General features: G+C 40.3%; 1 protein-coding gene across 1 annotated transcript in view; it reads right to left on the bottom strand.

Moving 5' to 3' along the window:
• LOC308094908 (uncharacterized protein) overlaps positions 1-16,850 on the bottom strand; it is a gene marked incomplete at both ends in the record, with an annotated part of 58,355 nt that extends 41,505 nt beyond the window's left edge. Inside the window, 12 exons of the mRNA XM_080441731.1 lie at positions 790-870; positions 1,380-1,437; positions 1,913-2,041; positions 2,940-3,079; positions 4,701-4,769; positions 5,321-5,368; positions 5,633-5,690; positions 7,755-7,877; positions 7,969-8,099; positions 13,083-13,107; positions 15,503-15,571; positions 16,824-16,850. Of these exons, the coding sequence (XP_080297857.1) occupies positions 790-870; positions 1,380-1,437; positions 1,913-2,041; positions 2,940-3,079; positions 4,701-4,769; positions 5,321-5,368; positions 5,633-5,690; positions 7,755-7,877; positions 7,969-8,099; positions 13,083-13,107; positions 15,503-15,571; positions 16,824-16,850 (958 nt within the window). The remainder of the gene's footprint in view (positions 1-789; positions 871-1,379; positions 1,438-1,912; positions 2,042-2,939; positions 3,080-4,700; positions 4,770-5,320; positions 5,369-5,632; positions 5,691-7,754; positions 7,878-7,968; positions 8,100-13,082; positions 13,108-15,502; positions 15,572-16,823) is intronic.
• Positions 16,851-17,333: the final 483 nt, after the last annotated feature.

The raw sequence follows: 17,333 nt of genomic DNA, 5'->3' as shown, positions 1-17,333 counted from the left end.
TCTTGGTGGCAGCCTGTCACTCTTCATGTTGTCGTCACATCTGCTTCCCTCAAATGTCCGGGTTGTATCAGTGAGCTGTATGGAAGGACTGCCACTCCACATCTAATCACTGAGGATCAATAACTCACTGTCCACAGCCAGTCAAAAGGCAACATAATTAGTTCAATTCAATTCAATTTTATTAAAGTGTCAAATCACAACAAGTTGTCTCAAGACACTTTACAGTCCCACCCTGAGCAAGCAATTTTGCGACAGTGGCAACACAATTAGTGACGCACTGTAGCTAGACACTACAGAGGTTATGCTGTATACCGTCATGGCCTTATGCTCCATTTTGATTTGTCTTCTTTTGTTTTCTCTGGTCCCCTTTATGTAGCATTGTTTTTCACAATCTACTTATTTCTCAGGACACGTTCAGGTCCTCAGGTCCCACATCAGGCTCCCCGGCTGACCAGGGGGAGGCAGTATATAGACCGGGATTACTGCATGTTTTTTGTGAGGGTACCTAGCCTTGGAGACACGGGGAGAACATGCAAACTCCACACAGAAAGGCCAACCCCACCTAGGGGTATGGGCATCGAACCCAGGACCTTCTAGCTGTGAGACGACAGCGCTACCTACTGCGCCACCTGTCTAACATCACAAACCAATATCAGATCCACAACCTCCCATCAGTAAAGTCACAAGTGGGATGTGTCTGGATCAGAACCTGAGAGAGATCCTAGACAGTTTTAAAGTTACAAACCCTTACAGAAGCATTACGTCATATTCCTTCAGTCTAATACTTACCCAGCTTGTCCCCTGGTGTGATGCTAGTTATCAAGCTGCTCTCCTTGCGTAATTTCCTCCAGTACTCCAGCATTGCCAAGGCTAAAAAATAAAAATAGTCAGTGAATCAACAAATATAAAACGAAACATTTATCTCTGATCTGGACATCTAGATACTTACTGTACTGTAGGCTTTGTAATAGTAATAGATTTACTTTATGTAATTTTGCCTGCACTGTAATTCTAGTCCCTTACCCGTTTTATTTTAATATCACTTATTTGTAACTGCATTTAAATGTCCTTTTATAATGAGTTTCAGCGATTTAATGTGCTGTACTGCTTAAAGGGGTAGTTCACCCCCCAAATAACTTTTTTTCTATTGATTACTCACCCCATGGAGCCTTGAATTCATGGATATTTATTTGTTTTTGTCGCATTCCTTCCTTTATTATTTGATTATAATAAATTTAGCCCCATTGATTCCGGTAGGAGACATAAGTCTTAGTTTTAGTCATCATAGCATAGTTTTTATTTAGTTTTCGTCTGTGAAAAAAGGTAGTCGACAAACATTTTTCGTCATAGTTTAAGTCAACGAAATGAACACTGCTTACCATCTACGTAGGAGGTCCCTTCCACTTGTGAGAACAAAACAGGCCGCAGGAGCACTTGCTACAACAGAAGGTCTTACACTCATTAAAACTATAACACCAGAGCATCTTCTATTTCTAATGGCCATTTACTTTTTTCTTTTATAATTTTTTTTATCCCACTATTTTTGTAACCCATTTTCTTATCACCTGACAGGGGGGAGTTTCCCCGGTTGGACGTAGCGTGTGGAAGGAACACGTTATTCCAACCAGTTCCTTTCCCCTCCATCAGGCGCCCCGGATGCCCAGGGGGAGGCAGTATAGAGACCAGGATTTTTTTTCGTGAGGGTACCTGCCGTAGGGGACACGGGAGAACATGCAAACTCCACAAAGAAAGGCCCTTTCGCCAACCCCACCTAGGGTATCGGCACTGATAACGCGGAGGAGAGAACACGCCCCCCAGAGCCCACAGCGTCCCCGGAGGCAATCGAACCCGGGACCTTCTAGCTCTGAGGCGACAGAAGCATTTACTTCTATTGTGTACTGTACTTGATTACCTTCATATCAGTGATGGTGGTTCCATGGATTTCTTCCATCTGTTTAGCAAAATCCTGCATCATGTCCCGAAACATGCTGTCGTATCCATAGCAGCTGTACATCATCAGAGTAGAGGGATGCCATGCATTCTAGAAACACAAACAAAAGTGAGGTTAATTTAGTAGCAAACAGTCATCCAAAGGCCTTAATATCCCCCAGTTTGCTCATTTGAAAGTCTGGCCTGTGATGACACAAGAGGAAAAAGCTTTTGCAGCTTTTGTTGGACGTAATAAGGGCAGGCTTCAAGGGAAAAGGGTTAAGAAGGAACCACTGTACTGTATAAGGTCAGCCTGCCATGTTTTTACCCTGCTATAATTTTTAACCTGAACCAGCGTTGACTCAACACACAGCAACTAAATGAGCACATTTGCACTAGTACCCGAGTCCCCCACACACCCCTTTCTGTGGTATTTCTCAATCTTTGACTTCCCAATGATTGGCCCTTTGTTTTTGAGTTCCACAGTAAACAACATCTACCAGTTATTTTTAGGTCGCACAAGGTTTTAGTACATACATGTAATATAATCACAGCCTCAAAACGCTTATATAACACCCTGGTCACGCCGGTTCTAGTATATACGGCTGAGTGCTGGCTAGGGGTGTGCCGATACACTAATTTCACGATACACGATATTGGGCTCACGATAACGATACGATACAATATATGGGGGGGAGCAAATGCAAACAAATACTTATGTTTTTGCATTATTATTATTGCAAAGAGTATATATAATATTTAAAATAAATAATAATAATTATTTTATTACAAAGCCTCATGTAAGCCCGACCCCTTGGGTCTGGCAAAAAAGGTAAGAAAAGCGTCGGGCGAAATTCTCCTTTAACTTAACACCTGGAGGTGTGGCCAATGCTGTTCGGCCACTCAAAATAGGCAAACAGCATTGGCCACGCCTCCAGGTCTTAAGTTAAGTCATAAGACGTGATACTTAAGACACGGAAAATAGGGCCCACATTGTCGTAGCAAATTACAATGTAGCCGTAGATGTGCCGAAAGCAGAGGAGATGACTGATGATCCTGTGGTCGGTTACAGTGATTTTGCAGATGGTACAGAGATATAAGCGTCTGTCAGTCTGCTCATCACAGCTGCATTCCACCAGGTGCTCCAGACCTGCAGGGATGAGAACATAGACAGACTAGAAAAAGTGCTCCTCGGAGCACAGGTCTCCGCCAGGTCAGGTAGGTTGTTGTGGGCCAGCAATGTTCGGAATTCACCAATCAGGATGGAATAGGAAAAATCGGACGGAACCATCTTGATCACTTGACTACAGAGATAATATGTACCGATTTGCATGATGTTTGGACAAAATGTGTTGGAGTATTATAAAAAAGAAAAGTGTTGCAAAAATCTGCCTCTATAGTGGTGTTATAATAGGGCAATGTTAAAAGGGTGGCATTTGTTCCTCAACGAAGTGCGAATGTGTGTGTAAAGTTTCATCACAATCGGACGCTGGGTTCATGATTTGCGGCATTTTGTTCAAAACGGGCCACTCCTGCAAAGTTTAGATGTCAATCTTAGCCAATCAGGATGGAATATGAGAAATCAAAGAGATCCGTCTTGATCACATGACTATAGAGATCATGTGTACCGATTTGCGTGAAATTTGGATAAAATCCGAAGGCTTAATATCAAAAAAATGTATTTTACTTTAGATGGCCTCCTGGTGGCGCTATAAAAGGCAAATGTGAAAAATGCAGGGCAAAGGTTTTTTCTTTGGCCTCTAGAGAGTGTGCAAACAAAGTTTTACACAGATCGGTGCAGTTATTGGTAAAAACACGAATCGGCCTGTTCTAGCGCCACCATGAGGCAGATTTGAAAATTTTTAAGTGACATTTCTTCCTCGGCCTAATGGGAATGTGCGTGTGAAATTTCAAAGAAATTGCAAGCTGCGTTCATGATTTGAGGCATTTTGTTCAAAACGGACCAATCCTGCAAACTTTGGAGGCCAACCTTAGCCAATGAGGATGGAATCTGGGAAATCGGACAGATCTGTGTTGATCACATGACTATAGAGATACTGTGTACCGATTTGTATGACGTTTGGATACAATCTGTCGGAGTAATGTAAAAAAAATGGGTTTTTCACAAATCGGCCTCCTGGTGGCGCTATAACAGGCCCATGTGAAAATTTTGGGGCAGAGGTTCTGAATTGGCATCCAGGGAGTGTCCACATGCACGCACCGTAAGCGGCGGTCTTTAACACCTTAAAGTTTAAACAATAGCCTCTCAAGGTTCGCGCCGTCAGTGGCGAGCCGTTCTCAATAGCCTCTACCTGGCTGCTTTGCATAACATTAGGCTACTCGAGAAAAGCCATGGACTTGAATTGAATATGTTATATTCCTCTCACAATGAGAGACAACAGTCTCTGCACTGCAGAGTGTGAAGGGGATCGCTTAGCAGAGGACCCAGTTCTCTGAGACAAGACAAAGACAAGTTGTCTGATTATTTTAACTACTTATGTGTGGGTGAGTCTATGTAAAGGGCTTTTATATAAAACTAAAAGGAAAATAAAATAATTAATTAATTGAAACAAATTAAAACAACAAATTAACAATGCAACAAAATAATAAGAAATATAATTACATTAATCACACAATACAGCATTTCAACTAGCACTGAGCTGAGTGGCTATGTGCACGCGCCGTGACGTCATAAAATAGAGCCCCCATAGCTCAAAAATCCACAGCTCACCACTGAGTATGGCTTATTATTCTGAGATGCAAACACTGACCTAGAAGAGGATGCTTCCTGTTGGGGGTTCCCAGGTATGCCTGTATCGTCATCTTTTTTGGTCTTAAAGCTGTGGATAGATGGATCACACATATTAGAACACAAAGTCATCGTTTTGATGACACAATGAGGAAGGTTTTTTTTTTTCTTTCTTTTTTTACAGAAGGGTTTAATCAAACTTCATAAATAATGAGGCATAACTTGGGCAACCAGAGGGAGCTCATTGATATCCCCTGTCCAGTGGTGGAAAGTTAAAAAAGTACAGGCGATGATTGACAGGCAAAATCCCTCAACCGCAGGCAAAGATTTCTTTTTTCATTGCAGTTGAAAAGGCTTTAGAAATGTGAGAGAAAAACACCTGCCATGGATCATGTTAAAACTTTTTATACACGTTTGAAAGACTATGACAAAGACTTTTAATGTGTGGTAAAACTGAATGTCATGAAACCTTTAAGTGTAATTGCTAGTGTAGAAGTGGGTGAGTTTAGACTGCACTGTACTAAAGAGGATGACCCAGTACAGTCAAGAGTACAGTGGAAACATAGATGAAAAGTGGGTAGAGCAGAGCTGGGTAAAAACGGGCGATGCAAGCTGATACTATTGAAAGTCGGCATAACTGACCTGTGATCTGCTTCAGTAGGTCGTCATTTTGACCCAGAGTGTGCATTACTGTCAAACAGAGAGAAGAATCATGAGTTCATTTGCACCGCTCCAGAATACAAGTGCTAGTCCTTTTAGCTCTGTTATTAATTATTAATATTATTATTTGATTCTGTGCATCACGAGTGGAGTGGAAATCTGTGATCATGTGTCCTGAACGACTTGACGTGACCACCATTCACCACATGGTGTTGTCAATCTAACAGACAGGCGATCTGCAGGATAAACATTTTAAATAAACTATTATAAAACAGAGGGGCAGCAGCACTGTACCTTTGACATAACTGGTATCTTTCACTCTTTCAAACAAATCTGGAGGCAAGTCCAGAGCCTGCACACAGAAAAGATGGAATAAAACAGCTAACTGAAAGAATCAACCATCCTGTTCCTTCTGGTTACAACATCAAAGATATTTTATGAAATAAAGGCTGTATGTTGCCCATGTTGGATGAGCAAAACTGAATACATTACACATTATTATATAGTATATACCATATATTATATTATTTTTGGATTATAATTAAATATAATATAAATATAAAGTATTTATTAGTGTGGTTGCCCTAACAGGGCAACCAGACTATAGTTATCTTCGCACTTTATTATTAATATTCAAGATAAACAATAGTTTAGATCGTCTCTCCTCCCACAGTTTATTTTTCCCAATTTAGTGCTATATGTCAAAATGACCGGCTTCATCGGGAATCGTGCGCTTGTATTTTGCTAAGAGATTGGTTGCATAGTTTTATTGATATTGATTTATTAGTGCATTAAATTTCCCCATCCACTTTAATGAAAAAGTGAAAAAACTCAAATTCAAGTATTTTTTTCTCAGAAACCGTAAGAGCTAGAGTTACCAGATTTGGAGGGGAGGTTCATAATTTAATCCAAAATTATTGAAAAAAATATTACACTAATCGGCCACATGGTGGCGCTATAACAGCCCCCTTTACGTTTTGGCCTATAACTCTTGAACCGTAGGTCGTAAAATAAAAATTTCCCCTAGATTCCTTGGGTCATGACGCAACTCCCCATATAGGCCACGCCCATTTGCGTCAGGATAGATTTTCCGCCATTTTGAATTTTCTTCAAAACACACTTTTAGCTCCTCCTCCCATATATTTTTGACAAAAATCGGTACACATGATCTCTGGACCCATGCGATAATCTGGACCGAAACAGAATTTTGATAGTCCATACCGTTCGTCCGTAAATGGCTTCCAAAGTTAGCGGGAGGGGCCCGTTTTACAAAAAAGCCCACAAATCACGAACAAAACGTCCAGTCAATCCCAAATTTGAATCACATGTCAAGTGTGGTTTACTCAACAAATCCCCAAAAGAATTTCCACTTTGATCCATAGGGGGCGCCACAAATGCTCAAAATGTAACCTTTTGATGCAAAAACCTTATTTTGGGGGGATCAATCCTCTCAAAATGAAACGCAAGTGATCTCAGGAGTTACGTGACAATGTAATTGGCACAGCTTCCGACGGTATTCCTCCCAGCGTATTCCTCGAGTCCCGGCGGCAGCGACCCGCGACTAGCGTCGGTGCAACCACACTCTGCAATTGCCCTGAATTGCGACGCGTCTAGTTATTATTATTACTGCAGTACTGTAATTTCATTTTAGATTTCTTTGGCTATTCAAAAATAGCAGATATTATACAAGCTCATAGCGCAGCACCGAGTGCCGAGCTATGAGCTTGTAGATCTGCTATTTTTGAAAAATCGTGAAAATGTGCGCAAATCTTTGAATATGTATAATATTTTTAAAGCAAACATTTGTAACTCAAATCTTTGCTTCTGGGGGTCGCTGGAACAAAACACATATATATTTATAATCTCATATATATATATATATATATATATATATATATATATATATATATATATATATATATATATATATATATATATATGTATGGTACATGTATATATATATATATCATTATCTTTTTCAAAACACTTTTTAGAATCGGCCTCAGGTTTTAATGGGTTAATGTATACTACGTAACATTGAGGATTTTGACAAAGGTTGAGAGCCACTGCTGTAAGAGAATACAGTGTGTGGGATTATTTGATGTCTTCTTATGTGTTGGCCGTCCACTCCCGTCCACTTCTATGCACCTGTCCTATCAAGTAGGTGTCTTTTACTATGTCACTAATGCTCACACAGTGAGGCAAAGTGATGAGCTTTCTGACTGGCAAGCTGACCTTTCTCTCTCTTGACGGATTGAGGTCCAGCTACCAAAATATTCGAACTTTACAGTCCTCGTCAGTCTGCTCTGGAATTTGGCAGTGGTGGATTTAATTTAATTCCCAGGAAGAAAAAAAAAGATCATGGTCATTATAACAATCACACTCTGCACAAAGTGTTCTGCACATGCCAACCAACCTGCAACTTTCCACTGAGTTCACAGTTCTTCTTGACGTTGCTGTGGGCCAGAGTATCCACAATAGTGTGAATGTTTGGGATGGGAATCCAGGAGAATCTCAGTACGTCTGGGTCGGTGTAGTTCTGGGAAATAGGAAAGATTAAATCTCAAGTGCAAAGTACATGTATCCAAGCTGATGTGTATCTCTGTGTAAACGAGGTGATCAACACTTACGTAGTAATTGCTACAGTGCACAGTAGAGTGGAGATGGACATTTATGTCCGAGAGTGATGCCTCACACACGTGACACAGGTAGAACAGGGAGCCATCCTCTGAACCAAAGCACAGTGTCACCAGAGACGAGCCTAGGAGGGAAGCAAATGCAGAAAACAAACCACATGCACGTGTGTTAAATGAGGAATACGAGGATAATGCAATGGGTAATTAAATTAACATTTTACAACCAGGAATAACTCACACGCACGCACGCTCACACACACACGCGCTCACACACACACACACACACACACACACACACACACACACACACACACACACACACACACACACACACACACACACACACACACACACACACACACACACACACACACACACACACACACACACACACACACACACACACACACACACACACACACACAATGGTTAGAAGTTTGATAACCTACTTATTTTTCACCAAACTCCTGTTCACAACTGTACGGGTTAACCGTAAATAACAGGATAAGATGTTTACAAGCTTCAGCGTCCCAGACAGTACAAGAATATTCCAAGTTCCTTAACCAGTTTTCTCATAGCCAGGACAAACACTTATCTGGGATATTACAAATGAGATGCCACTTACCTGCACCAGAGTATAAAACACAATACATTATTATACCAAAAATATATAGCTGAATGCTATAACACACACATACTGTACAGTACACACTTTACTAACCTAGGTATCGTTTATCCAGAATATCAATGGTGGACAAATAAACTGGAAGAGAGAGTGGAGAAACATCATCAGCAATGCACAATATAAAAAACAATTGTCCAGTAATGACAAGTTTGACATTAATTTAAGCCCTATTCAAAAACAAAACAAAGCTGAACAAACACAAGGAAAACCAACTGCATTTACCCTTACAGCAGGGGTTCTCAACGTTTTCAGGCCGCGACCCCCCAAAATAATGATATTATTTCTCTTTGTTATAAGGTTGAGAACCACTGCCTTACAGAGCATAGAACATTGCGGTTCCACCAATAGAAAGCCCATTCATTTTTCCCATAGAGATTCTGAAAATACATTATATATATTAATTATGTTAAAGGGCAAGACCACTTTGGTAGAGGTTTGGGTTGTGTATTTACCTTGCCATGATGTAACTCCAAAGGTGGACAATAAATAAAAAATAACTGCTCCATTGATTAGAAATTGATCATTCAAAATATGCTCCCCATTGACTTACATTGTACGGTGAAACAGATCTTAAAGTCACTCTTTTAGCACATAAACAAGCGGAAACAAAGTTGATTCAGACAATTTAGAACATCACCACACCCAGTACTGTTTTTTTTTAAATATAAAAAATGTTAACTTCCTGTTGATTTTGCTATTTTTATTAAGAAGAAAACCCGGACTGGATTCGCGGATCCGGATCTTCAAATAGTCAAATCAGCAGGAAGTTAACATTTTTATTAAAAAAACAAACAGTACTGGGTTTGGTGATGTTCTATATTGTCTGAATCAGCTTTGTTCGTGTTCGTTTACGTGCTAAAATAGTGACTTTGAGAGCTGTTTTACCGTACAATGTAAGACAATGAGGAGCAAATTTAGAATTACCCATTTCTAATCAATGGAGCAATTATTTTTGATTTCTTGTCCACAGTTACATCATGGCAAGGTAAATACACAACCCAAACCTCTACGAAAGTGGTCTTACCCTTTAAGCCTGGAACCAAGCCATCCAGGCTCCTGGTGAATCATGACCATAAAACATTTGATTCTGTGTCAAAAAATAAAAAATATATATAATATTTTTTTTTTTTACACAGAATCAAATGTTTTATGGTCATGATTCACCAGGATGGATGCCTGGATGGCTTGGTTCCAGGCTTAAAATAATTAATATAAATATTTTTGTTAATCTAATGGGGGAAAAAAATATTGGGCTTTCTATCTGTGGAACCACAAAATGGCCGCCACTGCTATGCTAGTCTATTGTATGCGTGCACATTTTGTAGTATTTTCTTTAGGTTTGATCTTTGAATTAAATGTGAAAAGGGTAGGCACAATAAGCCATTGGCTTCAGCTGAAGTGGATATCTGTAGACTAGGACAGTGGTTCTCAAACTTTTTCATGTCAAGGACCCCCAACCCCGACACTTATTAGCCCGCGAACCCCCATTTGAAAAGATATGCCACGGACCCCCCATAAGAGATGAATTTTACAGCTCTAGCAGTCAATTCTCAACCATTTTAATTGAAGGACCCCCAGTTTGGCATGCATAAGGCTACGGGCCCCTATTTTATGGCATTTCTATCTCTGGGACCCCAAGTCATATTGTAAAATCAATGTTCATTTAACTCATGACCCGTTAGGGTCCATTTTGTCCATTTGTAGTACACTCTCAGAGTTACAGACCCATAAGGGTCCATTTGGGGGTCCCTGGACCCCACTTTGAGAACCAATGGACTAGGATATTCTATCACCAGGTGTATGGATGGATGGCTGGAAAGACACTTAGTCCAGCCAGATCTTCAATCATCATCTGTTTATTTGCGTGCAGGCGGTTTTACAGCATAGCAGTTAGCAGGCAGTCCGCTCCGTAGCCCTCAGTTCAACTACTACTAAATATAACCCTCTCCTCACATTTATAGGACCCGATGTTGCAATTCTTCTTTTGAGTCGCCCCCTCCTTTTTGATGGGGTCCTGCTCTTGCGCAACAACACAATAACATGTTGATATCATCTAATTTCTGGGGACTTACAGTACAAACCCTGACTTGTACAGCTTCTAGAACTTTCCTCTGCCTTCCCAGACGCTCTGAGTGCTGCTGACTTAAGTAGAAACATCTGTATAACAGTGGTGTAAAGTAACTAAGTACATTTACTCGAGTACTGAAACATCTGGAGGCCTCCTTACTGTATCATAGGATTTCAGCCTGTCTATATTTCTACTTGCACTAGTGTGTGTGTGTGTGTGTGTGTGTGTGTGTGTGTGTGTGTGTGTGTGTGTGTGTGTGTGTGTGTGTGTGTGTGTGTGTGTGTGTGAGACACATCAGACACATCAGAGACACATACTTCCCACAGATTACAACCACACACGGAGATTTTGAAAACATGACCAATGACAAAAAACTCCCATATCTGCTGGGCGAAGTACAACAATGTGCAAACACAGCAGCAAGATTCGTGAGTTGCAGTGATAGAAGGATATCAAACGGAACACCTACCCTACACCTACCCTACACATACCCTAAAGACTAATCATTGTGTATATTCCGGCACTATACCTGCACCCAGTGATCTTGGTACATAGAAAATGATAACGTATGTTTTCTCATGCCAATAAAGCCCTTTGAATTGTGTGTGTGTGTGTGTGTGTGTGTGTGTGTGTGTGTGTGTGTGTGTGTGTGTGTGTGTGTGTGTGTGTGTGTGTGTGTGTGTGTGTGTGTGTGTGTGAGATTGTCTCACTGTCACTGTCAAAATAAGGCAGGAAAAAAAAGATCTTAAAGAGGTGGAAGCTCACCTCGTGGGCTCTTGGACACCTCTGAAGTCCATCACCAGGAAAGACAGAAAACAAACAGAACAGAAGTGATTTTTGTGACTCATCTCATCACAAGTAATAAACATTTTTAAATAATCAGATTCAAGTGAAACGTGACGATTCGTTTGGCTTTATTTAACATGTATCTCGTGCCCAGCCTTTATTTGCCCTGGGTGAGGGCAGGGCTGTATTAGCCATTGGCAGTAGTGGAAAGTAACTAAGTACATGTACTCAAGTACTGTACTTAAAGGGATACTTCACTCTCGGGCCGGGGACACATTTAAAAAAAATATTAAAAATAAATGAAAAAAGTTATGGAAAATTCATGGCCCCCTCACGCATTAGAGTGTCCTACTAATGCGTGAGGGGGCCATGAATTTTCCATAACTTTTTTCATTTATTTTTAATATTTTTTTTAAATGTGTCCCCGGCCCTAAAGTGAAGTATCCCTTTAAGTACAATTTTGAGGTATTTGTACTTTACTTGAGTATTTCCAATTTCCAATACTTTTACTTCTACTCCACTACATCTCAGAGGCAAATATTGTACTTTTTACTCCACTACAATTATTTGAAAACTTTAGTTACTAGTTACTTTGCAGATATACATTATTACATTATAAAACATACATTAACCACTTTAGCCCTATTTTATACCTAGGCTATTTGAAAATAGACGATCTACAAGCTCACAACGCGTCACATCGCGACGCGTTGTGAGCTTGTAGATCGGCTATTTTCAAACATTTTAGTACTTTTACTTTTGCTACTTTAAGTACATTTTGATACCGATACTTTTGTACTTTTACTCAAGTACATTTTTAATTCCGGACTTTTAATTGTAACAGAGTACTTCTACATTGCAGTATTGATACTTTTACGTAAAACATTTGAGTACTTTTTCCACCACTGGCCATTGGGCCGCCGTGGCCGCGGCCCAGGGGCCCTTCAGGGGAACTGGGCCGCGCGGCCATCGACAATTTACTAAAATGAAATGTATAGGTTAATCAAATATCAAATGTGTGGGCCCCTCCTCTGTATTTACAGCAGTGATTCTCGCTGGGTTTGAGGCCCTGACATGGGCTCCTGGGGCCCTTGCATATATGATGGAATATGATCAAGGATTTCATATCATACACACCATACCTGTAAATTTCACTAGATTTTGATAATAATCATAATCTACAAAGTAAACTAAAGTTTACAAATAACTGTAGTGGAGTAAAAGTACAATATTTGCCTCTGAGATGTGGTGGAGTAGAAGTAAAAGAACTGAAAACTGGAAATACTCCAGTAAAGTAAAAAATACCTCACGTACAGTACTTCTACTTAGTTACTTTCCACCAGTGGTCACTGGGTTGATCAAATGTTATGTTCTCTTCTTTAAATGTCAATGGATAGATAAACTAATCATCTCATATGTCGAGGACTGATACGCCGGCTGTTGGTTGGATAACCTTGGGCAATGATGATGAATGCCCTCAATTAAACATTTGTTGAAAGGAAATAATTATCTTGGAGCCACAATGTTTTTTTTCTTGTTTTTGTTTTGTTTCAACCACAGATGACCTACCTTTCTGAAACAGTTCTGCCTTTTTCTGTGGGTAGAGAACAAGAGACAGGTTTAGTAATGGTTCATTTATATATACAACTCAGGATTCATGCCATTTCACAACATTACTATCTGGGTCAACAAACGACTCCCCCAACACCACAGACGACAATCCTCTTTATATCAGTGGTTCTCAAACTTTTTCAAGTCAAGGACCCCCAAAATTATATGTATTTGGCCGCGGACCCCCATCTCAAAATATTTTGTTCCTGGAACTCCCAGAAGCAAAGATTTGAGTTACTAATGTTTGCTTTAAAAATATATATATATTCAAAGATTTGCACAAATGTTCACGATCTTTCAAAAATAGCAGATCTACAAGCTCATAACGCGGCAATGAGCTTGTATATCTGCTATTTTTTAATAGCCAAAGTATAAAATATGGATAAAGGGGTTAAAATGAATGCGAACTAATTTTGCCCCCCTGGTACCCCCCCAAGGAATAGTGATTCCTGGAACTTAAGACCTAAACACAAGATGCATCAAACTGAGGCTCTGATTATACCAAAAGGGCAAAGGTCACACGCAAGACCCAGACCCACATATTTTTTTTTTCAAAGAACTGTTTAGGATTTAGAAGACATTTTGTAGAATCGGCCTCAGGTCTTAATGGGTTATGGATCTGGGAGCCGCAACATGTTTGGAAGCCGTTATTTTTTCCAACTGAAATGTGCGCCTTGGACTGTTTTTAAGTTTGCCTCTTCTGCTATCCTACCTGCGTACATGCCAACAGGGGATTTTTGCCTCTGCCAGCAGGGGGGCAAGGAAAATATATGAACGTATGTTTTTTATATATGAAACATATATGTTTATCATATATGTGACATATACGAAATTGTCCGCCTGCATATACGTCTCTATATATGTACATATATATCCATGTGGCATATGTGGACATAGAAGAGATATATTTCCTATATATCCACATATATGAACCTGAATATGGCATATATGCAGCATATATTCTGCATAATATTATATATTATACTTGCCATAATGGCAAAAATAAAAAAGGCCGGCCACCAGGGGGGGCAATTGCCCCCCCAATAAAATCGCCTATGTACATGCCTTCCACACTACGGAGGAAAATAACTACTACTACATAATGTACTTGCACTATAGTGTGTGTGTGTGTGTGTGTGTGTGTGTGTGTGTGTGTGTGTGTGTGTGTGTGTGTGTGTGTGTGTGTGTGGGCCTAACAGCTATTATTTTGGTACAGCCTATCTTGTTATGGTTCAGTTTGTCCTTCAAGCAGCTAAAGTATATAACTATGATCTCTGCCCTGTGCTCTTGGCAGAACTACCGTACCACAGACATGAGTGTTATTGTATTTCTCCCCATGATATATGTACATTAAAGCATAATCATCACCACCTAGAATATTGTCTCAACTCCTATGGGCCTCATCGATTGCTGATTGATCCAGAATTCCACGACAGTTATTTCATTAGTTTTAGTTAACTATAATAACCCTGCTGTGCTGGAGACTAAATGTCTCTGATTAAAATAAAGATGTAGATGACAACATGGATGCTGATAACATGATTAAAACATTGACACGGTGACGTTATGGCTGACTCAGCCATAACGTCACCGTGTCAATGTTTTAATCATGTGATCAGCGTTTTGTAGTAAACCAGGTGTATGGATGGATGGAAAGACACTTAGTCCAGGCAGATCTTCAATCATCATCTGTTTATTTGCGTGCAGGCGGTTTTACAGCATAGCAGTTAGCAGGCAGTCCGCTCCGTAGCCCTCAGTTCAACTACTACTAAATATAACCCTCTCCTCACATTTATAGGACCCGATGTTGCAATTCTTCTTTTGAGTCGCCCCCTCCTTTTTGATGGGGTCCTGCTCTTGCGCAACAACACAATAACATGTTGATACTGTATCATCTAATTTCTGGGGACTTACTTACTTACGTACAAACCCTGACTTGTACAGCTTCTAGAACTTTCCTCTGCCTTCCCAGACGCTCTGAGTGCTGCTGACTTAAGTAGAAACATCTGTATAACAGTGGTGTAAAGTAACTAAGTACATTTACTCGAGTACTGAAACATCTGGAGGCCTCCTTACTGTATCAAAGGATTTCAGCCTGTCTATATTTCTACTTGCACTAGTGTGTGTGTGTGTGTGTGTGTGTGTGTGTGTGTGTGTGTGTGTGTGTGTCCACATGTTACGTTTGTGACGTCCACCGTCCGTCACAAACGTAACATGTGGACCTGCGGGGCGCACCGTTGCTCCGATCCATTTCCACATAAGGGTCCATTTGGTTCCTAACTGTCCATCATTTATCTGGGGACCCCCTGGAACCCCCTCAAGAACCCCCGGGGGATCCCCGGACCCCACTTTGAGAACCAATGTATTAGAGTACATACCTGTTGATGGGCATCAGCTCTCAGATGTTTCTTGAAACTAGAGATAGAGCAACAGTCCTCAAGGCAGACCTAAAACATGGAAAACACAATCAATGCTCTTTCAGCTACAGGAATGTAATAAACTAGAAGTTCAGGCCGCCGATCTGGCTGATATGCCCATATATGGAGATCTCTGCATCTGTCAGGCCTTGTCCCTTTTATGGCCATATATGGAGACCCCTGATGTCATCAGTATATACCCAATTGCCCATATATGGGCATGCTGATATAACTATTACTACAACTATTCATAGGGGTGGGCAATATGGCAAAATTATTACAATATTAGCCATTTTGGCGAACTCTCGCTAACGGCGTTCCCTACCGGGGCAACAATATGCACATCATGATGATTGAAAGGAGACTTTAAACTAGCGACTGGAAGCATATAGTATTTATGAAAATGTTTATTAAGGTAAGAAAATCTAGTCTAAAGTTCGTCAAAAACCCATCCGCTTACAATGAGAGAATATTCTTTCTGACACCTGCAGGGGTAAAACAGCGCCATACAGGCCATTCATATGAACTGTAAACGGTAGGATAAGTGATTTTTTTTGGTAATGTTCTTTTTTTTTGTTAAAAAGGTTAAAGCACTATATTCTGATAGTAATCATTGCTACAGAGCGTTTGTTCGGTCACAGGGGTCTCTCCAGCTCTTTAGTAAACAGAATATTGTACATTTTCAGGTAGGTGACAACATTTAAGCCAAGAGATTGTTGAAAATGCATTTTCTGTTTAATAAAGAGCTGGAGAGACATGGAGACTCCTTTTACTGAACAAACACTCTAGTACTATCAGAATATAGAGCTATTTAACACTTATTTTAACCAAAGTAAATCACTTACCCTATACCTGTAAGTAAAAATATCAATACTGCAATGTAGAAACACCCTGTTGCAAGTAAAAGTCTGGTAATCAAAATGTACTTAAAATTAGCTTAAAATTGCAAATTACAAGTATTGGCATCAAAATATACTTTAAGTCCCAAAAGTAAAAGTACTCATTATGCAGAATGTCCAATTTCACAAGGTATCATAATGTATTAAAAATATTAGATTTTTAATAGCAGATCTACAGCCTCACAATGGGTGGCATTGAGAGCTTGTAGATCTGCTATTTTCAAATAGCCAAAGTTTAAATAGTGCTTAAGTGGTTATAATAATTGAAGTCTACAAAGTAACTCATGTTTTCATACAGAGAGAGAGAGAGAGAGAGAGAGAGAGAGAGAGAGCGAGCGAGCGAGCGAGAGGAAAAAGTCGACAACACTATTTTGTGTACAAACCTGACAGAACAGTCCTTGATGAGACATGCTGAATAAATCCAACAGTTACAGAACTGACCAGGAGAAATTACTTAATAAAAGGATCCGACATGGAAGCTGATAAACACTTTATTCCTGGAGAGAGAAACGTGCGCGTTTGACTGACCTCTCCCTTTGCTTTGCGCAGCTGTCGCTCAAACCGACCATAACGGACGAAATACAGGGGAGGGATTTAACCTCTCCCTCCGCAGTATAGCTCCGAGATGAGGTCCCACAGCGTTGGCTGCCGGCAGATGACGACGCCGGCGAACGGCGGCCAATATTGTTGATTCTTACCTTTGTCCGCACATCGTATACAAAAAGTAAAGGTCGTCCTCCCTGCTCTCAGATGTTTGACATTTTAGCGGTCAAGACATTTTTACCGACGGGTTGAAACAAGCGTTTAAATTGATTTTTTTAGTCAGCCGGTGGCATGTTTTCCCGATGCAATCTTAACGGGAGCAGTACAGCGCATGCGGACGGGGGTTGACT

This window comes from Gymnoscopelus braueri, assembly GCF_963280865.1.
Source record: "Gymnoscopelus braueri genome assembly, chromosome: 11".
NCBI lineage: Eukaryota > Metazoa > Chordata > Actinopteri > Myctophiformes > Myctophidae > Gymnoscopelus > Gymnoscopelus braueri.
Note: the sequence above shows the minus strand (reverse complement) of the source record. Positions and strands in the feature narration are given on the sequence as shown.